Source organism: Pan troglodytes, chromosome 1 (assembly GCF_028858775.2).
Source record: "Pan troglodytes isolate AG18354 chromosome 1, NHGRI_mPanTro3-v2.0_pri, whole genome shotgun sequence".
Lineage (NCBI taxonomy): Eukaryota > Metazoa > Chordata > Mammalia > Primates > Hominidae > Pan > Pan troglodytes.
In genome coordinates, this window is record NC_072398.2 from 166510951 (window position 1) to 166528603 (window position 17653).

Sequence of the window (17653 nt, forward strand, 5' to 3'; positions counted from 1 at the left end):
TTTATATATAGAGTCAAGCAGACTGATGAATCTATATTTCAGCATATTTATAGATCATTAATTTCCAGCAATTTGTTTTTTGAATTAAGATTTTTTTTTAAAGAAAGCAAGAAAAGTTGGCCACCATATACTAGACTCAGTTTGTGTTTTTCCTTAACATAAGCCTTATCAGCTCTGCCACAGCTGAAGTGATTCCAAATTGCTTTATGACACACTTGGATTTTCTCCTGCTAATAATTCCTCCTTCCTGCCCATGACTGGCAGGCTTCTTCCACACTGCAGTAATGTGGGACAGCTAATTATCTACCAATCCACCTTGCTATTCCATACTTGGCGACTTTTATCTGCACAGGACAGCTGCACTCTCTGCGTTTGAAGTAAAATGTCAGTCTCTGCTAATGCAACAAGACTTACATCACTAATGATGTGTCCACACTTTGAAGAAACAACTCAAAGCCTAATTAAAAATTCAGATTCATTTTCACTGGTTTGCCGATTTTCACTGTCCTTCCACCAGGGCCTTGAATATCTTTAAAAATACTCCATGCAAAAATAAAATAAAATGAAAATCCAAGGGGAAGCAAGAAAAAAAAGTGCTGCTGTCTTGGGCTTTGACTGCATCTTTATAATAACTGTTATGATTGGAAGAGAACCAAGACATTATCATGTACAAGATAAGAATTTACTCCCCTGGCTTCCACTCTACAATTACAATAAAGCATACTATATCCAGAGAAATATGGACCATAAGCTACTTTTTACATTCCCCACTCTGGTGTTTAGGTGTTGGAACTTCTCAAACTGTAATTAACTCTGAAATCATTTGACCGTGTAAATCTGAAGTAGAGAAAGCTACCTTTGAACTCAGAAAAAAAGAGGGCAAGGTAAAGAAACATTTAAATGACATTTAATTTGTTCCATCATCAAATTAAATGAATGATTCCTCCAAAGTAGTAATCCTACTGCAATTTTCACCAAAAAAAAAAAAAAAAAAAAAAAAAAAAGGGAGAGAGAGAGAAAGAAACAACTTCATATCCCCTTAATGACTAGGGAGAGAGATGTAGGTCATAAAATCCAATTTCAAAAAGAACTTTACCTGAAAATTACAGGTGGAATTTTCTTCTGTGGCTTTTACATAAACAAACACAAAACAAAGTCATTCCTCCTCTAAAGTATTTTTAAATAACTTACCTTTTCAGTAAAAAAATAAAATAAAATAATAAAAATTGTTTGGATGGTACTGGTTTGCAATGATAGTTATTGACCACTTACCTTTGCACTTAAAAAAAAAATCTAACAACATTCTAGTAAGTCTAAGAATTTTTTAACTTTCTTCACTGGCTCACTGACTTCTAGGTATTTAACAACTTAAAAATCTAGTCAGCTGTCAAATGAGACCATCAGCTTTAAGTTTACAGCCATTAAATCATTAAGCCAAACTTTCTTTTCAAAAGAGGAATGTATACTACTATGTCAAGTTTTCTTTTCCATTCTAAGAGAAAAATGCAGGAAAAAAAGGGGCCCCCACAGTATAATATCATGAAAAGGGTCAAAAAACAAGAGTCTAAAACCAAAACATGAGTTCTAAATCTGTCACTTACTACTGGTGTGCTCTCCAGAGAGCCACTTCCTCGCTGGGCCTCAGTTTCTGTAAAATGAACATTTGTAAAACAAGCAGGGCAGATTTGACTGTCTCTCTGGTCCATCCCTGTTCTCATAGCAGCCAGTGATCTGTAGATCTGAGAGGTCAGGGAGAAATGGCAGGCCTGATAAGCCTGGATTTGCACAACTCCACAGGAGGGACCACACTGGGCAGCCAGCCTGTCTTTGGAGCAGAAGCAGGGAGTCTACCTTGCAGGCTCCAACTGGACTTGGGGAGGCAGAATCCAGAAATGTAGCAGGCCTTGGCAACTGGTGACTGCTGAAGTGTCTGAGTCTGAAGTCACTTTGGCTGAGTTTTCTAGGTTCTAAGCTTTCTCCAGATTTTTGTTTCTTCTCCTCAGAGCACACCACCTCCAAATACAAGGAACTTAGGTACAAGCAGCAGCTAGTTCCCAGCTCAAACACTGATAAGCTACTGCCAGCCATATTGAAATAGAGGGGAGAACCTATTTAAGAAGTAGGCAAGCAAAGGGAGAAAAACAGCATACTGGCCACATGCTTTGAGCCCCAATCCAGTCCTGCCCAAAGATCTACCCCAGACACTTCAACCGCATAGGGTGGTAGCTTCCTTTCTTGCCAGTGTGAGTTGAGTGTTCTGCTGCCCGCAGAACAAGTCTTTACTGACATGAAGGATCCAAGAAACAGCCCCCAGCTTGACCTCTGCCTATTTCTCCCACCTCTATTTATGCCCTTTCTTCCCACTAGTTCTCTAAACTCCAAAACCATAATGCCATCTTTCCACTCATCAAAGGTGCTATGCTTTTCCTCAAAAAGGAGCCTTCTGGGAAGTCCACTCTTTCACTAACCAACTCCTAATTCATTCCACTTTCTTAGGGAGGCCTGCCAGAATCCCTCTGTGCCCTTAAATAGGTTAACATCCCTGACACTTTCTCCAAGCATCCTGAACCTCCTCTCATAACATTCATTACATCAGAAATTAAATGATGGGTAGGTATCTCAAACCTAACATAGTGCCTGGCACCAAGTAAACATTCATCTGTGTTGAAGTCATTATGATGACAAGCTCATATCTCAAAGCAATCCATTCTAGAACTCTTCTATCAGAAAGTTCTCCTTTGTATCACAAAGAAATTGGCTTCCCCATAACCTGCACACAAGCACTGCATTTTCTTTTTGTAACCCGCTGAATAATTCTAACCCAGACACTGCAAATTGGTGGCCTTTGGCCCTATCCAGCCTGCAGACATGTTTGGTTTGGCCCACATAGTGTGTTTTTCTTTTTTTTTTTTTTTAAACTGAATTAGTTGCCAAAAATTTAAAGATATTTTATGGAAAAAACAGACACCCAGCTTCTCATAAAAAACAAAGTCATGTGACAACATTGGACCCACATGGCTACTGGGCAACAGAGTAGCTGAGTGGTCCTGCCCCCCTTCACCCTTGGCACATGTCCTCCAGCTTGCAACATCCAGCACCACTCCCTGCTTACCTACACCTGGTCCACTTCATTCATTGTGTCCAACTGACCTCTAGAAACATGAATTCGATATAGCAACCCTGGGTGTACTCTAGATCCCATATTTTAGCGTTTATTTCTATATTGTCTTGAGCCATCCAAGTTGGTTTAGCCTCTCTGGATAGGACAGAGCTCTGGGGTCTTAGGGGGAGGCACTGGATGTCCTGTATTACTCTCAGCCTCCCTGCAATAAGGAATCCAGTGAATATTTGCTGACAGACTGATCAGAAGACATTATATATTAGTCCAGCTCTTCCTCTTCAATCTGCCTCTCTTCTCTCCCAGTTACAGCTATCTCGCTTAGTCCTTTTCTGACTCTTGTCTCTTCTGGAAGGGGGAGAGAACAGGGACAAGCAGTAGATGCAGTTCATATTGCAGTAGTCCAATGTGTGTGCCTAGACTATATGCCAGCCTTTAAGAAAAACAAGGACCCTCCCAGTCTTGTGGAGAAAGCCAGGCATGAAATCAAGGGCCAGACAGCACAATTAGGGACAGACCCAGAGGAGTTTCCCCAAAGAAGCTTGGCATTACAATCGGAAGGCTGGGGAATTTGCTGGGCAAAGGTATTAGCTAATTTGTAAAAATCTAGGAGAGTCACCAATGGTTTTATTCAGGCACATCATTGTTAAAAAATGTAGCCTAAACAACCTCCAAAATATTTATATTTATTTGTGAATTGTAAATTTTATATACTAGTGTACCAACATATTATACATATTATAAAACATTACAAATATAGAAATTAAATAAGGATACAATAAAAATGTCATAGATGAAATTATGTGATATTTGGAATTTGCTTCAAAATAATCTGGGGGGAAGAGCAAGTGGAGGCAGAGGTAGAGATGAAACCAGCCTGACCATCAATTAATAACTGTCTAAGCTGGGTGAGAGGTATGTGGATATTCATATGCTATTTTATTTACTTTTGTATATGTTTTTAAATCTTTGTAGTTTAAAACTAAAGAAATAACTATGACTAGCCAGGTCTAGCATTTTCTTCAGAAAGCGCCAAGCATGGTTTTGCACCACATCCAAAGGTCCGTGAATCATATCTTAAAAACCTGGGGGCAGAGGATTGACCATATTGAAATCTGCAGGTCTACAAATTAGATTTCAGTTTCATTCAGGCTTAGGAGCTACATGTTTACTACCTTCCCGGTTCTGTGCCCTGGCACTAAATGAACTGCTCTCATATTTACATTTCTGTTTATTGACTGCTCCTACCTTAGGCCCTGAGCTAGACACTTGGTTATCCTTTAAAATATATTTACTCCCATTAGCTACATGAAATACAAAGACACTAAAGTGCAGAGTGATTTAATAACATGACAGAAGTTACACAGTTAATAACTAACTGGCTGAGTCAAAATTCTTGTCCCTGTTGTCCCTTCATATTTTGACTTTCAATAAATTCTTACTCCAAGGTCCAAGCATATCTAAAATAAATCCCACTCCATCTAATACCAAAATTCCAGAGTTCTGCAAGGTTCCTGCCTGCTCATCCACTTAAGCTCAAGGAAGGAACTCCTCAAGCAGCAACCAGAAATAGCAGCAACATGTTACTAAGTGTAAAACCATCTCCTCTCCCTCCCCCAAGCCCTTCCAGACTCAAGTACTATTGGCAGGAAAAACATAATAAGCACAAGGAATAAGGCCAGCTAAGATAGGCATTAGTGAGAAGGAAGTCCAGGAAGTGCTAAGCACAACAGAGACAGTTTATCAGAAGTCATTCAACATGCTTTTTCTTGGGCTCATTCCTGACAAGTTCAACTCAGAGTCATCCATCTGTCAATGGACAGTTTTCTTCTATTCTAAATATCCATTTTCAAAAGAAAGCAACACAGCAGTTTTTCCACTAAGGCTTATATGGTACACAAGGCGTAGAATCAAATCACATTATTTGCATATACAGGTGATTTTTCCTTCGAAAATGTTCTATATTGCATAATTACACATTCAAATCATTCTAAACCAGCCCTGTCCTGTTATGATGCATGTGATTTAGAGGAAATTACACATCTTACCAAACATGACTGCAAATCAGCTTGCAGTTATAATAGAGCCAGCAAGATATTTATGTCCAATAACCACAGAAGCTCTAGGATAATGGCCAAAGAAATGAGACATGGGAGCCATATGAAGGGGCACAGGAGTCAGAGTCCTGTTCAGGTGTTCAAGATACACGAGCTACCTTGTCCAGTGCCACCAAAGGAATCAGAAACATCTGATGAACTACTGATTTGGCTACCCTTCATGTGTGAAGCTGCTGCTGCTGCTGCTGCTGCTGCTGCTGCTTCTTTCAGGACTGGCCTGTGTGTGTGGACATTTCACTGAAAAGGACAATGGAGAAGTAGCTAACTTCCTTGACTTCACCAGAGGGGCTTGGGCAAGGCTCCTCTATGCTCCCACAATATCCTGTTTCTCTCTCTACCACTGCACTAACCTACTGCAGTGTAATGCCTCTATGTCTCTCGCTAACCACCTGTATCATAATGCCTCTTTTTGTGTCTATTTCCATCATTAGCTGACAGATTAAGGGCATGGGCTAGGCTTTAGTCACCTGTGATTGCCAGTTTAATCTAACCCCACTTTGGGAGGCCGAGGCGGGTGGATCACGAGGTCAGGAAATCGAGACCATCCTGGCTAACATGGTGAAACCCCGTCTCTACTAAAAATACAAAAAAAAAATTAGCCGGGCGTCGTGGCAGGCGTCTGTAGACCCAGCTACTCGGGAGGCTGAGGCAGGAGAATGGCGTGAACCCGGGAGGCGGAGGTTGCAGTGAGCCGAGATCACGCCACTGCGCTCCAGCCTGGGTGACTGAGCAAGACTCCATCTCAAAATATAAAAAATAAATAAATAAAATCTAACCCAAGACCCTTCATAGAGCAGAAGCTCCCCAAAATTTTGTTGGATATATGCGAAAATGAATAATGCAGGACAGGCACAGTAGCTCACATCTGTAATTCCAGAACTTTGGGAAGCCAAGGTGGGAGGATCACTTGAGGCCAGGAGTTCAAGACCAGCCTGGCCAACAGAGTGAGACTCCATCCCTACAAAAAATTACAAAATTAGCAGGGTGTGATGGTATGCGTGTGTAGTCTCAGCTACTCAAGAGGACTGCTTGAGCCCAGGAGTTTGAGGTTACAGTGAACTATGATCACATCACTGCACTCCAGCCTAGGTGACAGAGCAAAGATCCTGTCTCTTAAGAAAAAAAAAAAAAAAGGAAGGAATTTAGTGCATTGCTGTTTTACTGCATACAAAGAAGGGTTGCTCTTTAATTCCAGCTGTAGTCAGTATTTACAACATTGCTTTATATCTTTGACACTTCTGCCCCAGCTGAGTCCTTCAGTTCCTGAACACGCCTCTGTTCTAGCTGCTGCTTTTTCTTCAATTGGAGTTGAAGCTCCAGTTCTTGCTTCTGGTATTTCTTCTGCCCTGACTGGAAGAAACCCTGCTCCTCCCTCCCTCCCAGGCCTCATCCAGCAGCTGTCTGACCAACCTGCTGGTCTGTCTGCCAAGTTCATAGTAAGTGTGCCCAGCCCAGCAGAGTTGGGCTAACTTTAAGGCAGGCACACTGGCCTTGTGCCAGGCCCTTGCTGTTAGGAAGCCTGTATTGTCCTATAATGTTAAATGGGCCTTATAAGTGCCTGGCGAAATGGCTCCCAGAGCCAGATATGCCTTCTAACAAGCAGGCATTGTTACTTAGCTGGTTTACCTGTGCAATCTTATCTCCTCCTCGAGAATGTAAACTCCTTAAGGAGTTGTGCTGGAATACGTCCTTGTAAAATCCCCTGAATACCCAGCATAGAGCTCCATGCTCAGTAAGCTTCCAATAATCATTTCTCCATTTGAGAACAACCACATCCATCAATATTTCTCAGCCCTGGCTTAACATTAACAGATGCCTTTACACGCACTATTTCCTTTAAGTCCACAGAGCAAATCTTGAGGAAGAATCACCATCCTCAATTTTACAGATAAAATCACCCAACTTGCAAATGGCAGAGCTGGAATCCAGGTCTCTACCTACCCAATGTGGGGCTCTTTCCACTCCACGATGCTGCTTGATAAAAATTTGTTGCATGAATAAATAGGCAAAAACCTGTCTCCCTGGACACAGCCACTTACTGCTCCCAGACCTCAATGCCACCATGGCTCCTCTGCACCAGACCCATGAGGAGATGATGATTAGGTTTTTGACTTTTATCCATGATGTATGATGTCTGCTGTCAGGGGAACAGTATTCAGTGACAGCTTTCCCAGAGTACTGGCGAAATTGGTTGGCACAACTTATTTAAAGATTTTTTAAAATATATTTTGTCCATTATTAAAAAGGAACAACAAAAATCATGAGTAGGCAGCCCCCACTGGAGAATTTTCCAAGAAAATCTTCAAGGTAGAGGCTTTTCAAACTGTCTTCTCTATCAGCAAGTGCGAAAACTACGTCATGGGAAACTATAGTGCTGAAAGAAGCCTAGGTTTCTGTTTTTGTAAAATTACCCCCTTGCAACTCCTTTTAAGCAGTAAGTGCTGCCACTCGAAATGCTGCAAAATAACAGGCCTGGTTTGAGGACTACTTTATAATTTCTCAAACTTTAAAATCGTCTTTCGAGAATTTCAGCAGCAGAAGCAATATAAAAGTCTGAACATTGGCTTTTTACATATAAAGAGGCCTATAGAATGTTTCTCATAAAGTGAGATGGTGTCCTGAAAGGCCTGTACTATGCTCAAAATGCCAAGGTCAAATGAAAGGAGTCAATCCCTAAAGCAAGGGAAGACATTCTTTTCCAAAGAGACACAACTATCCCCCTCTCCACCCCCACCCTGACCATCTTCGTAGGAAGTCACACCTTAAAGCCTATGTGAGGCTTACCTCTGAAAAACAGATTAGCTCCACCTCTATAAAATCCATCATGCTGCAGGGAGGGCTATATAACCTACACTTTAGGTAACTAAACCCACATAATTTCAGACCCACTGAACAAATCCCAAAGGTTTACAGATGAGAATGTGGGGCTCAAAATCTTTGTTCTAAGGCCAAAAATCTAACCTGCATTCGAGGTTTTTTTTCCGACCAGTCTAACTAAATTAAAAAGAGACACTTTCTGCAATTTTCCCAGTTAGAAGCAAGTGGCAGATCAATGTACATACAGCTCAAGAAGCAGAATTTAAATACAGTATGTGTGTCTCCTTTCAAAAAAGGAGAGAAGCCACTTCACATTTTGCCAGACAAAACCCTGTCCACAGGAGGTCCGTTTCCACAATGAGGTTGCAAAGGTGTTAGAAAGAGGCCAGTTGGGAGGAGATAAAGGGCCATTTGGGCACAAACCCCCCACCGATCAGAGCTTTTTTTCGAAGTGTCTCTTTTTCAACAGGGCAGCCTTTTAAAACTACATTTGCTTAGGATCCCTACCTGAATGACAATGTGTTGGGATCCAATTTCACCTTTTGTCAAGGACTGGGTGAGAAACAGTAAAATGGCTGTCAGCATCTTAGAAAAAGCAAGTCCTTAGCTTACAAGGAAAAGGCGTGGGGGGGCGGGGTAGGGGGGAATCCTAAGATTTCTTGTCCAGCCCTAGGGATGGAGTGAAGGTGGCAAGTGCCTACAAATCCTACAAGCAGAGTCCACAACTCCAATATGTTAAGTTTCCTTTATTAAAAGAGGTGCCTCAATGCAAAAATACAATTGTGCTCTGAATGGAAATATTCACCACTGTTTTTTTAATCCTAATTTTCTATCTTTTCTAAAAGTCACTTCACTCCTAAGAACTCAGCAATAATCAGAAATCAGAAAATGCATATGGAAAAAATTGCAACTGAATCTGAACCTGAAAGATCGGCATAGTTGAATGATGCGTCTTAAAAGCTTATCTATTATTATGCAAATCAAGAAAACCCAACTCCGTTGCACTTCAGGGCCGGGTGTCTGCAAATAAATGCAAAATTACCTTTCAAAATCCATCCACTCCTCAGTCCTCATGTCACCCTTTAAAAAATTCCGGTGGTCTTTCCCCACAGCAGAGAAGGTCTGTGGAACTTTCCTCAAGAAAATTGTAACCTCTTGGGAGGAGACTGGTGTGGGGCAGTGGAAAGAAGAGGAAGGAAGAAGGAAAAAGAAAAGAAAGAGGAGGAGAAGAACGAGAAGGAGGAGGAGGAGGAGGAAGAAGGAAGAAAGAAGAGAAGGAGAAGACGACGAAGACGAAGAAGAAAGAAGTAAGAAACCTAAATCCCAAAAGTGACTTAAACACCTCTCCCGGTGGGAGGTGGAAGGAGTGGTCACAGTAGGACGGAAATCAGAAACCTATTCCAAGAACGCATTCTTGGAAACTTCAATCTTTCGAAGACCACATTCATCCCCATGATTGTTAGAATGTGTAAGAGAATGGTGTTAATTTATCTAAGAATGTTATAGCAAAGGTTTCAAGCTGGGAATGTCATCTCAACCTCTCCTAATCTAGTGGGCCTTTATGGCCAAGTGAATTAAAATAACAGCGGGGCAGAATCTCCAGGTGGTTGGTGTTCAGCAATTTTTACTACTGTTGGTCGTGAGTAACATCATCAGGATTCCTTACTAGCTGCGGGCAGTTTTTCTGTCAGCCCCCCTTCCTCTCCCGAGGAGGACGGACATGATAAACAATCTGGAGAAATGGGAACCTTATTCACTTTGCTCCCTTTTTCTTCGACCCAAAAAGGCACACACGAAACAAAAATCATACAGCAGACAGCACGCAAACCACAGCAGGATATGCGGAAAGCAACAAAAAGAGTCCCCCAGCAGGATTAGAGTCGGGAGTCTACCCGGAATCTACCAGGCCAGCCCCTCCCCCCATGCTCCCGGGAGGGGAAAGGAGCGCGGAGCCCACTCGGAGGGCCGCTCTCCGCCGGGACTAGGTGTCCCCGGGGCAGCTGCGTACTCTGCGGCACCTTCCCTCCCGGCGCCCATTGGTGCGCCTCGGTCGGGAGGACGCGAGGACGCGGGGACGCGGTCAAGGGGGTGGGGTGGGGACTTCGGAAAATCGTCGGAGCCAGACGGGGCTGGCTGCTCTGGGATGGGGACACAAAGAGGGGGGAGTTTGCAGGGGTGGCAGGGTGAAAACACGCCTACATGGGAAATGTGTGCAAATTAGAGAAGACGTGCGAGGAAACTGGAGAATCCTTGACGAGATGAAGGCGCTGGTACTCAGAAGAGGGGGGCTGTGCAGGGTCAAGTGGGTTCCGTGCAGAGGGCAGGGGATTCTCCAGAGAAGGGCAGGGGTAGACGAATGCATGGAAGAAGACTTGGTGTATTGTCAGGGGGTCTGTGCAGAGGACAGAGGGGTCCGACGGGAAGCCGGGCTCTATGTATGCAAGGAGCCGATGCACACAGTCCAGGGGACTTGTACCGGGAGTGGGATGGGAGTTTGAGCAAAGTAGAAAGGCGGGATGTCTGGCCAGCTCGGGGGCCACTTACCTGCATGGTGACGACCCCCAGCTCCTCGGCCGCCAGCCTCCGCATCTGGCTCGCCAGCACTTGCGCCTCGTCCAGGATGGAGAAGTCGGCTTCGGCCCCGGCGCCCAGGAGCCAGCACGCGACCAGGCAGAGCAGCCAGAGGGGCGGCCGCCGCGCCCGGGCCACGGCCGTCTCCTCTTCCTCCGGCTGGCGGGCCATGCTGCCTCCCCCCACTCCCCGCCGACAGGCTCCGGGCGCGGGGAAGCGGGACGCGGGAGGTGCCCCCCGCAAAAGCGCGGCGCACCCCGCAAAAGTTTCTTCCTCTGTTGCAGGCTCTGCTCCGCGCCGCGGTGGCGAAGGCTCCCAAACTTAGGGGGCGCCCGGCTACAGCGCGGGAGCGCGGGCGGCCACCATCGCGGGGCTCCGCGGCGGTAGGGGTAGGAGGCGGCCGCCCGAGCGGTCCCCGGAGCCCGGCGCCCACACGGCCCCCGCGGCGCAGAGGGCGTCTCCGAGAGCAGGGGCGCCCGCAGGCCGGGGTGCGCGGGCCCCGGGGCTGACAGTCGGAATCGGAGTCGGAGTCGGAGCCCGAGCCGAGCCGCGCGGCTCTCGCTTCCTGCGAGTCCCAGCGCAGCGAGCAGGCGGCGGCGAAGGCTGACGGCGGCCCCCGGGGAGGAGGAGCGGCGGCCGGGCTGCGAGACTGGGGCAGCCACCCGAGCGAGGAGGGAAAGGGGAGGCTTCACAAACCCACACAACTGAAAGAAAGAAAGCAAGCGGTGGGGAAAGGGAGGCGTCTGGTGCCACCACGCTGCGCTCCGGCTCTGTGCACTTCCCGGCTGGGCCGCCGCGGCGGCTGCGGTGATTTATGGAACCAGCAAGAGAGGCGGGGAAATTCCCCCGGTTGCCCCTCCTCTCTCTCCCTGGCTCCCGCCTCAGAACCTGCCCCCCCGGACGCCGGGGGCCGGGGGACCAGCCTCTCTCTCTGCTCGGGGACCGGCCCAGCCCGGGCAGGGGAGCCCACGGACCTTCCCGTGGCTGGAGACGGAGACCCCCGCCAGCGCTCCCCGCCTCCGTCCGCGCCAGGGAGCCCACCCGGCCCAGGTTCCAGCCATCGAAAAGTCCTTTAAGTTCTAGGACGCTGGCTGTCTGCCTGGCAGGGATTGGGGAAGAAGGGGACTGCCATGTGTAGGTCCACTCCCTCTCCTTGATGTTATTCATCACAATGGCTAGCTAGCGTTCCACCCACAGATTTCTGTTGCAACCAGCCACCGTGTGCCCGGCACTGGGCTCGGGGGTGTGCACATTATCCTTTAATCTCCGCGACATGCCATAGGAGGTACGTATCTTTATCCCAATTTTTTAGGTAACAAAGACTGAGGCTTAGAGAGGTGGAATAAATTGCCAAAGGTCACCCAGGGGATAAGAAACAAATCCAGAGTTTAAGCACAAGTCTTACTCCAAGGGTATTGCTCCTAAATACGATACAGTTCTCTCTGTCTCTCTTTGGAAATGAACCATCTGATCCCATCAAAAGCAAGAAAAAAGAAAAAGAACGACTGAACCGGAGTCCACCGCGCACACACCTGTTCTCCCAAGCATGGAGAGGCAAGGTTAACCTTCCTGTTTGTCCCTGACTACTGGCTCAGGCTCGCTGAGAAATCACCTGTTGGAAGCACCTGGAACAAGTCAACCTGCTGTGTGTGGAGAACAGCCACTCTCCCTTCCAAGCCCTGTGTGGTTGCTGCTTGCAGGTTCCTGGAGAACAGAGCCAACACTGGAAGGTTAAAGGACTAGTCCAGGGTTACCTAGCAGAGGTGGTAGCAGGATTAGAACCTGGATTTAGGGCTCTTTTCATTTTACAGCAAAACCTTCTGTTTTACATCTTTGACTATATTGTATTAAAAAGTCATCTTCTCTTGTAAGCTCTCCCTGGCCCATTTTTACCTCATTGAGATCACTTCTCTATTCTCAACTCCCCTGCTAATTTTTGTATTTTTAGTAGAGACAGGGTTTCGCCATGTTGGCCAGGCTGGTTTCGAACTCCTGACCTCAGGTGATCCACCTGCCTCGGCCTCCCAAAGTGCTGAGATTACAGGCATGAGCCACTGCGCCTAGCCTGTGATGTTTGTTTTACATACTAAGGCAAGCATGTTGAGTGTGGGGACCAATCCCTTCACCTCCACATCATCCACACAAGCACATAGTAGTACTGGAAAAATGATTCTTGAGTTAATAATGAGGTAAAAACCTACCTGTATGTCTTCTATTCCTGGAGTTGAGCTGACATTTGTTAGAAAGATGATCCTTTAACTTCCGTTTTTTAAATTGTTGTACCTTTGACATGACACTCAGCAAGAGAAAGCATATTAGTCCATGTGATTAGTGGAAGAGTAAAGAACAAAAATAATAATGACATATAGCATTATTTTTTGTATTCGATTCTTCAAGGTTACCATCACCAAGGTGTCACACATCTCTAAACTCCTTCTGAAATGCCTTCACAATAGGCACTTATTGCCCATCTTTTATATGTTGGTATTTCTTGAGGTCCTATTTCTTGGGATGCTAATCCAATGTCACCTTTTTTTCACTCTAAGGTTCTTCTTTTTGAGGACTCTCGACCACATCTATGCCTTCAATTATTACCAAACACGAGTTTATCATACTTCTAAATAAAGCTCAACCTGGATCTCCATTTTTTCTAGCAAGTTCCTGACTTCTCTAGTAGATATACCTGAATGAAAACTCATTACTGCTTTCCCCCATGTTCCACCTAAATCCATGTCTGGCTGCAAATCTAGGTGGATGTCACCCACTCTGCAAGCTAGGTACGCACTCTCCATCCACCCCAGCTCCCAACATATCTCCTGTGTCCATCCCCCGCTGTCCATCTGCATCCTATGGCCTGACTTCAGTTCCTCATTGCAGCTTGCCTGTATTATGACCAGTCTCCTCATGGGTCTCTGTGCAGTCTCTCTGTTCCCCCTCATTCTGTTCTTCACATGGAAGTCAAAATCAACTTTCTAAAAGTCAAATCTCAACTTGTCATTCACTAATCTAAACATTTCTGATGCCCCATCACAGATAAGTAAACTTAACAAACAAGGCCCTTTGTGCTCTGGCCCTGTTTGCTCTTCTGGCCTTTTTGTAGCCACTGTGCCCCTCAGTTGCCTCACCACTCCCAGAAAACACCTATATGGCAGCCTCAAAATTCTTCCCCTTCTCTCCACTTGCTAGGTCCCCTATTCAGCTGAGGTGTCATTTCTGTGACACCTACCCCCACAGAGTTTACGGCTCCTCTTTGGTGCTCCAAAGCTCTTGGTTCTTCTCTCAGCACTTAATGTCCCCTCAGCGCTTAACAAGCAGCATTGTGATTTTCCACTTGAAAGCTTTGATTTCTCCACCTTGTTTCTCAAAGTGTGATCCACCAAACACACTAGCCTCAGGACACTTAATAAACTGCAAATCCTGTGCTCTATTCCAGGTCTACTAAAGCAGAATCTTTGGAGGTGGAGGGTGGGTCCTGGAATATGCATTTTATAGACCCCCCTTCCCCGCCCTGACATTAGTCTTATGAACTAATGCTAGACTGCAAGCAAGCTTGCCAGGATGGTAACTCATGCATCCTGGAGCTCTATTTAGCCCAGTGTCTATAGCTAGGAGGGTCTCAGTACCTGGAAAGGAACTTATGGCTATTCCTATGTTGCCAATAGAGAAAAGCCTCAAAGAAATAAAGTTATTTGCCCAAGGTAATACAACTTTTAGATGGTGGTGTCAGTATACAAACCTGGGCCTTCAAACACCAAACCAAAAGCTCTGAGCTACTAGTCTGACGTCAGAGAGAACATTTACCCACATGTGTACTGGTACATGATAGGCCAATAAAAGCTTATTGTGTGATATACTGCCAATCCTTAATGTTCCTCATCCATATAAGTGAAATTGTCCTACCCATCAATCTCTGCTCAGTACTAGTTGATTCTTTCCCAGGGGGGGTCAACTGATGGAACCAGGATAGATATGTGACATCAAGGCAACCAATCAACAGCACCTAAGGCATGACAGAAATATTAACTGGGACAAGTCTTCATTCTAAAAAATTTTAGTTAGGAAATACTGAGGAAAAAGCAGTTAGAAGTAGTAGTTAAAACTATAAGGATATGAGAGGGGGCCATAGGAACCATGAATCTCATAATGTATATAGCAGGAAATATATAGGCATATATATATACACATATATACATGCACACACAAACACACAAATATATACAGAGATGTATATACATGGCTATATATTCCCTGATACGCACACACATATATGTATGTATACACCTCTGTATACATATATATGTACACAGATATAGATATAGAATAAATATAGCTATTAGATGGCTGTATATAAATACATATACATATATGCGTGTGTGTATATATACAAATACATATACATATATATGCATGTGTGTATATGTATACGTATATATGTATATATACATGTGTGTATATATGTGTATATATACGTGTGTGTATATGTGTATATATACGTGTGTGTATATGTGTATATATACATGTGTGTGTATATGTGTATATATACGTGTGTATATGTGTATATATACATGTGTGTATGTGTATATATACATGTGTGTATATATACACACATATATACGTGTGTGTATACATACACATATATACGTGTGTGTGTATACATACACATGTCGTGTGTATGTATACATACACATGTCGTGTGTATGTATACATACACACATATACATGTGTATGTATACACACACATATACATGTGTATGTATACACACACATATACATGTGTATGTATATATACACACATATACATGTGTATGTATATATACACACATATACATGTGTATGTATATACACACATATACATGTGTATGTATATACACACATATACATGTGTATGTATATACACACATATATACATGTGTATGTATATACACACATATATACATGTGTATGTATATATACACATATATACATATACATACATAGTCATATAGCAAAGCTGAGAGTGTGAATCTTGGACAAAATCTGGGTTTGGATCCCAAGGACAATACTTCTTAGCTGTCATCTCTGTAAAACATAACTTCTCTTAGCCTCAGTTGCTTCATCCGTACGATGTAAATAATGCGACCTAAAGTTTTTGTGAAAAGGCACATAAAACACTTTGCAAAGGACCTGGTACACAGACACACTGATTAAGTAGCAGTGTGACTCTGCAAGCTGAAGCTGTGAAGGAGCAGACCCCATGAATGAGCTAAGAAAGCCAATCACAGACAGGGGAGAGTGGAGTACATAGAACCTATGGCCTGTAACAGAGACTGTCACCAAGAGCCAGAACTGACTTGATTTCAGAACTTTCTCATTCCAAATCCAGTCTATATGTTCTATTAATAATAGACCCTTTTCTTCTGTCTTTTGTCTTGATGTAACTCTACAGATAAGTTCAATCATCCATTCTATACAGAGAGGACACTATTGACTGTGCAGTTGTTTGAACTACAAAATAATGAAAAGACTGGTAAGTGGGTCACAACTGTCCCTAGAAGACCACAGATCACCATGAAACTTGTCTGATGATTTTATCTTCTCCACAGAGTAATCCTCTACCCCTTGCTTATGACTGAGTTGGACACTTGTTCATTATCTGCTTCCTTTCCAGAAGCTCCAGCAATTAATATTACAATTGTCCATTTGCAAGTCTGTTTTCTCCATCTCAATGTTTCTCATGGTGTGTTCTATTAACCACCTACAGAGGAATGACCTATCAGGAACTATGTCTGTTTTATTCACTGCCACAGAGTCTAGCATAGTTCTAGACCCAGAATAGAAACCCAAGAATTGTTGAACCAAATAATTGGGGGAAAAATTAGAAAAATTCATGAATCAATAACTCTCATGCAAGGATCTACAATAACAATTTTGCTCCTTGACTGCTAAAGAATAACCAAGAGTCCTCATCAAACTGGCTGCTCTTCCATATTTTGGGAATTAATAAAGCTACTTCAGTGATAGGCCGCCTCATGGTACCCATTGTCCAAGATCTTCATCACAGAAAAACTATATGTGAAATTGTTTTGAGGAACTCTTGGCCAGATTTCCAGAAATGTGGTATGGAGTTCCCAAGCTACCGTGATTCCCTTTACATGCTCTGAGGTGGACATAAGACCCAAGTTAGCAACAAATTCTCAGCCTAATGCTACAGGCAGGTCTCCCATTCAAAACAATAACTGGGCCGGGCACAGTAGTTTAAGTTTGTAATCCCAGCACTTTGGGAGGCTGAGGCAGGCGGATCACTTGAGGTCAGGAGTTCAAGACCAGCCTGGCCATCATGGTGAAACTCTGTCTCTACTAAAAGTACAAAAATTATCTGGGCGTGGTGGTGCACCTATAATCCCAGCTACTCGGGAGGCTGAGGCAGGAGAATCGCTTGAACCCGGGGGGTAGAGGTTGCAGTGAGCCAAGATCATGCCACTGCACTCCAGCCTGGGTGACAGAGTGAGACTCCGTATCAAAAAAAATAAAAAATAAATAAACAAAACAATAACCAGCTGCAAACTATATCGAACCTGTGAACTCAGGGAGCTCAGGAGAATGGAACTGGTAATTCCAAGGGCAGAAATTAACACTCACTTGTTAATTTCTAGCAGACTACAAATCTCAGCCAGTGCAACTTACGATTTTTTTTTTTTTTAATTTTTAAGTTAAAAAAATCTTTTTTTGAGGCATGGTCTCCTTCTGTCACCCAGGCTGGAGTGCAGTGGTGCAATGCTGGCTCACTGCAGCCTCAAACTCCCTGGCTCAAATGATCCTCCCACCTCAGCTTCCCAAAATGCTGGGATCACAGGCATGAGCTGCCATGCCCAGCGACTTGTTGTTAAATAAATGGAAATGGTTAATGGTCTAGACTGAATCTTAGAACACAGACTCTCTCTGTTTTTCACATTCTTCTGCTGATTTAAGAAATCATCAGGTTTCCCATTTCCCTTCAAACTGGGAGATAGTAAAGGTTGAATAACCATGAGAGGTACAAGTTACTAAGACC

At 44.2% G+C, this 17653-nt stretch overlaps 1 protein-coding gene across 3 annotated transcripts in view; it reads right to left on the bottom strand.

The window, feature by feature from the left end:
- The window catches only part of CACHD1 (cache domain containing 1), a 222582-nt gene extending 211287 nt beyond the window's left edge, over positions 1–11295 (bottom strand). For 2 of the 3 annotated variants that reach the window (XM_016919881.4, XM_003308173.7), the window contains exon 1: positions 10597–11295. Coding sequence is in view for 2 of the 3 variants with exons in the window: in XM_003308173.7 (XP_003308221.3) it covers positions 10597–10794 (198 nt within the window). In the remaining variant the exon portion in view is untranslated. The remainder of the gene's footprint in view (positions 1–10596) is intronic. The other variant, XM_016919887.4, reaches the window with a different exon arrangement.
- Positions 11296–17653: the final 6358 nt, after the last annotated feature.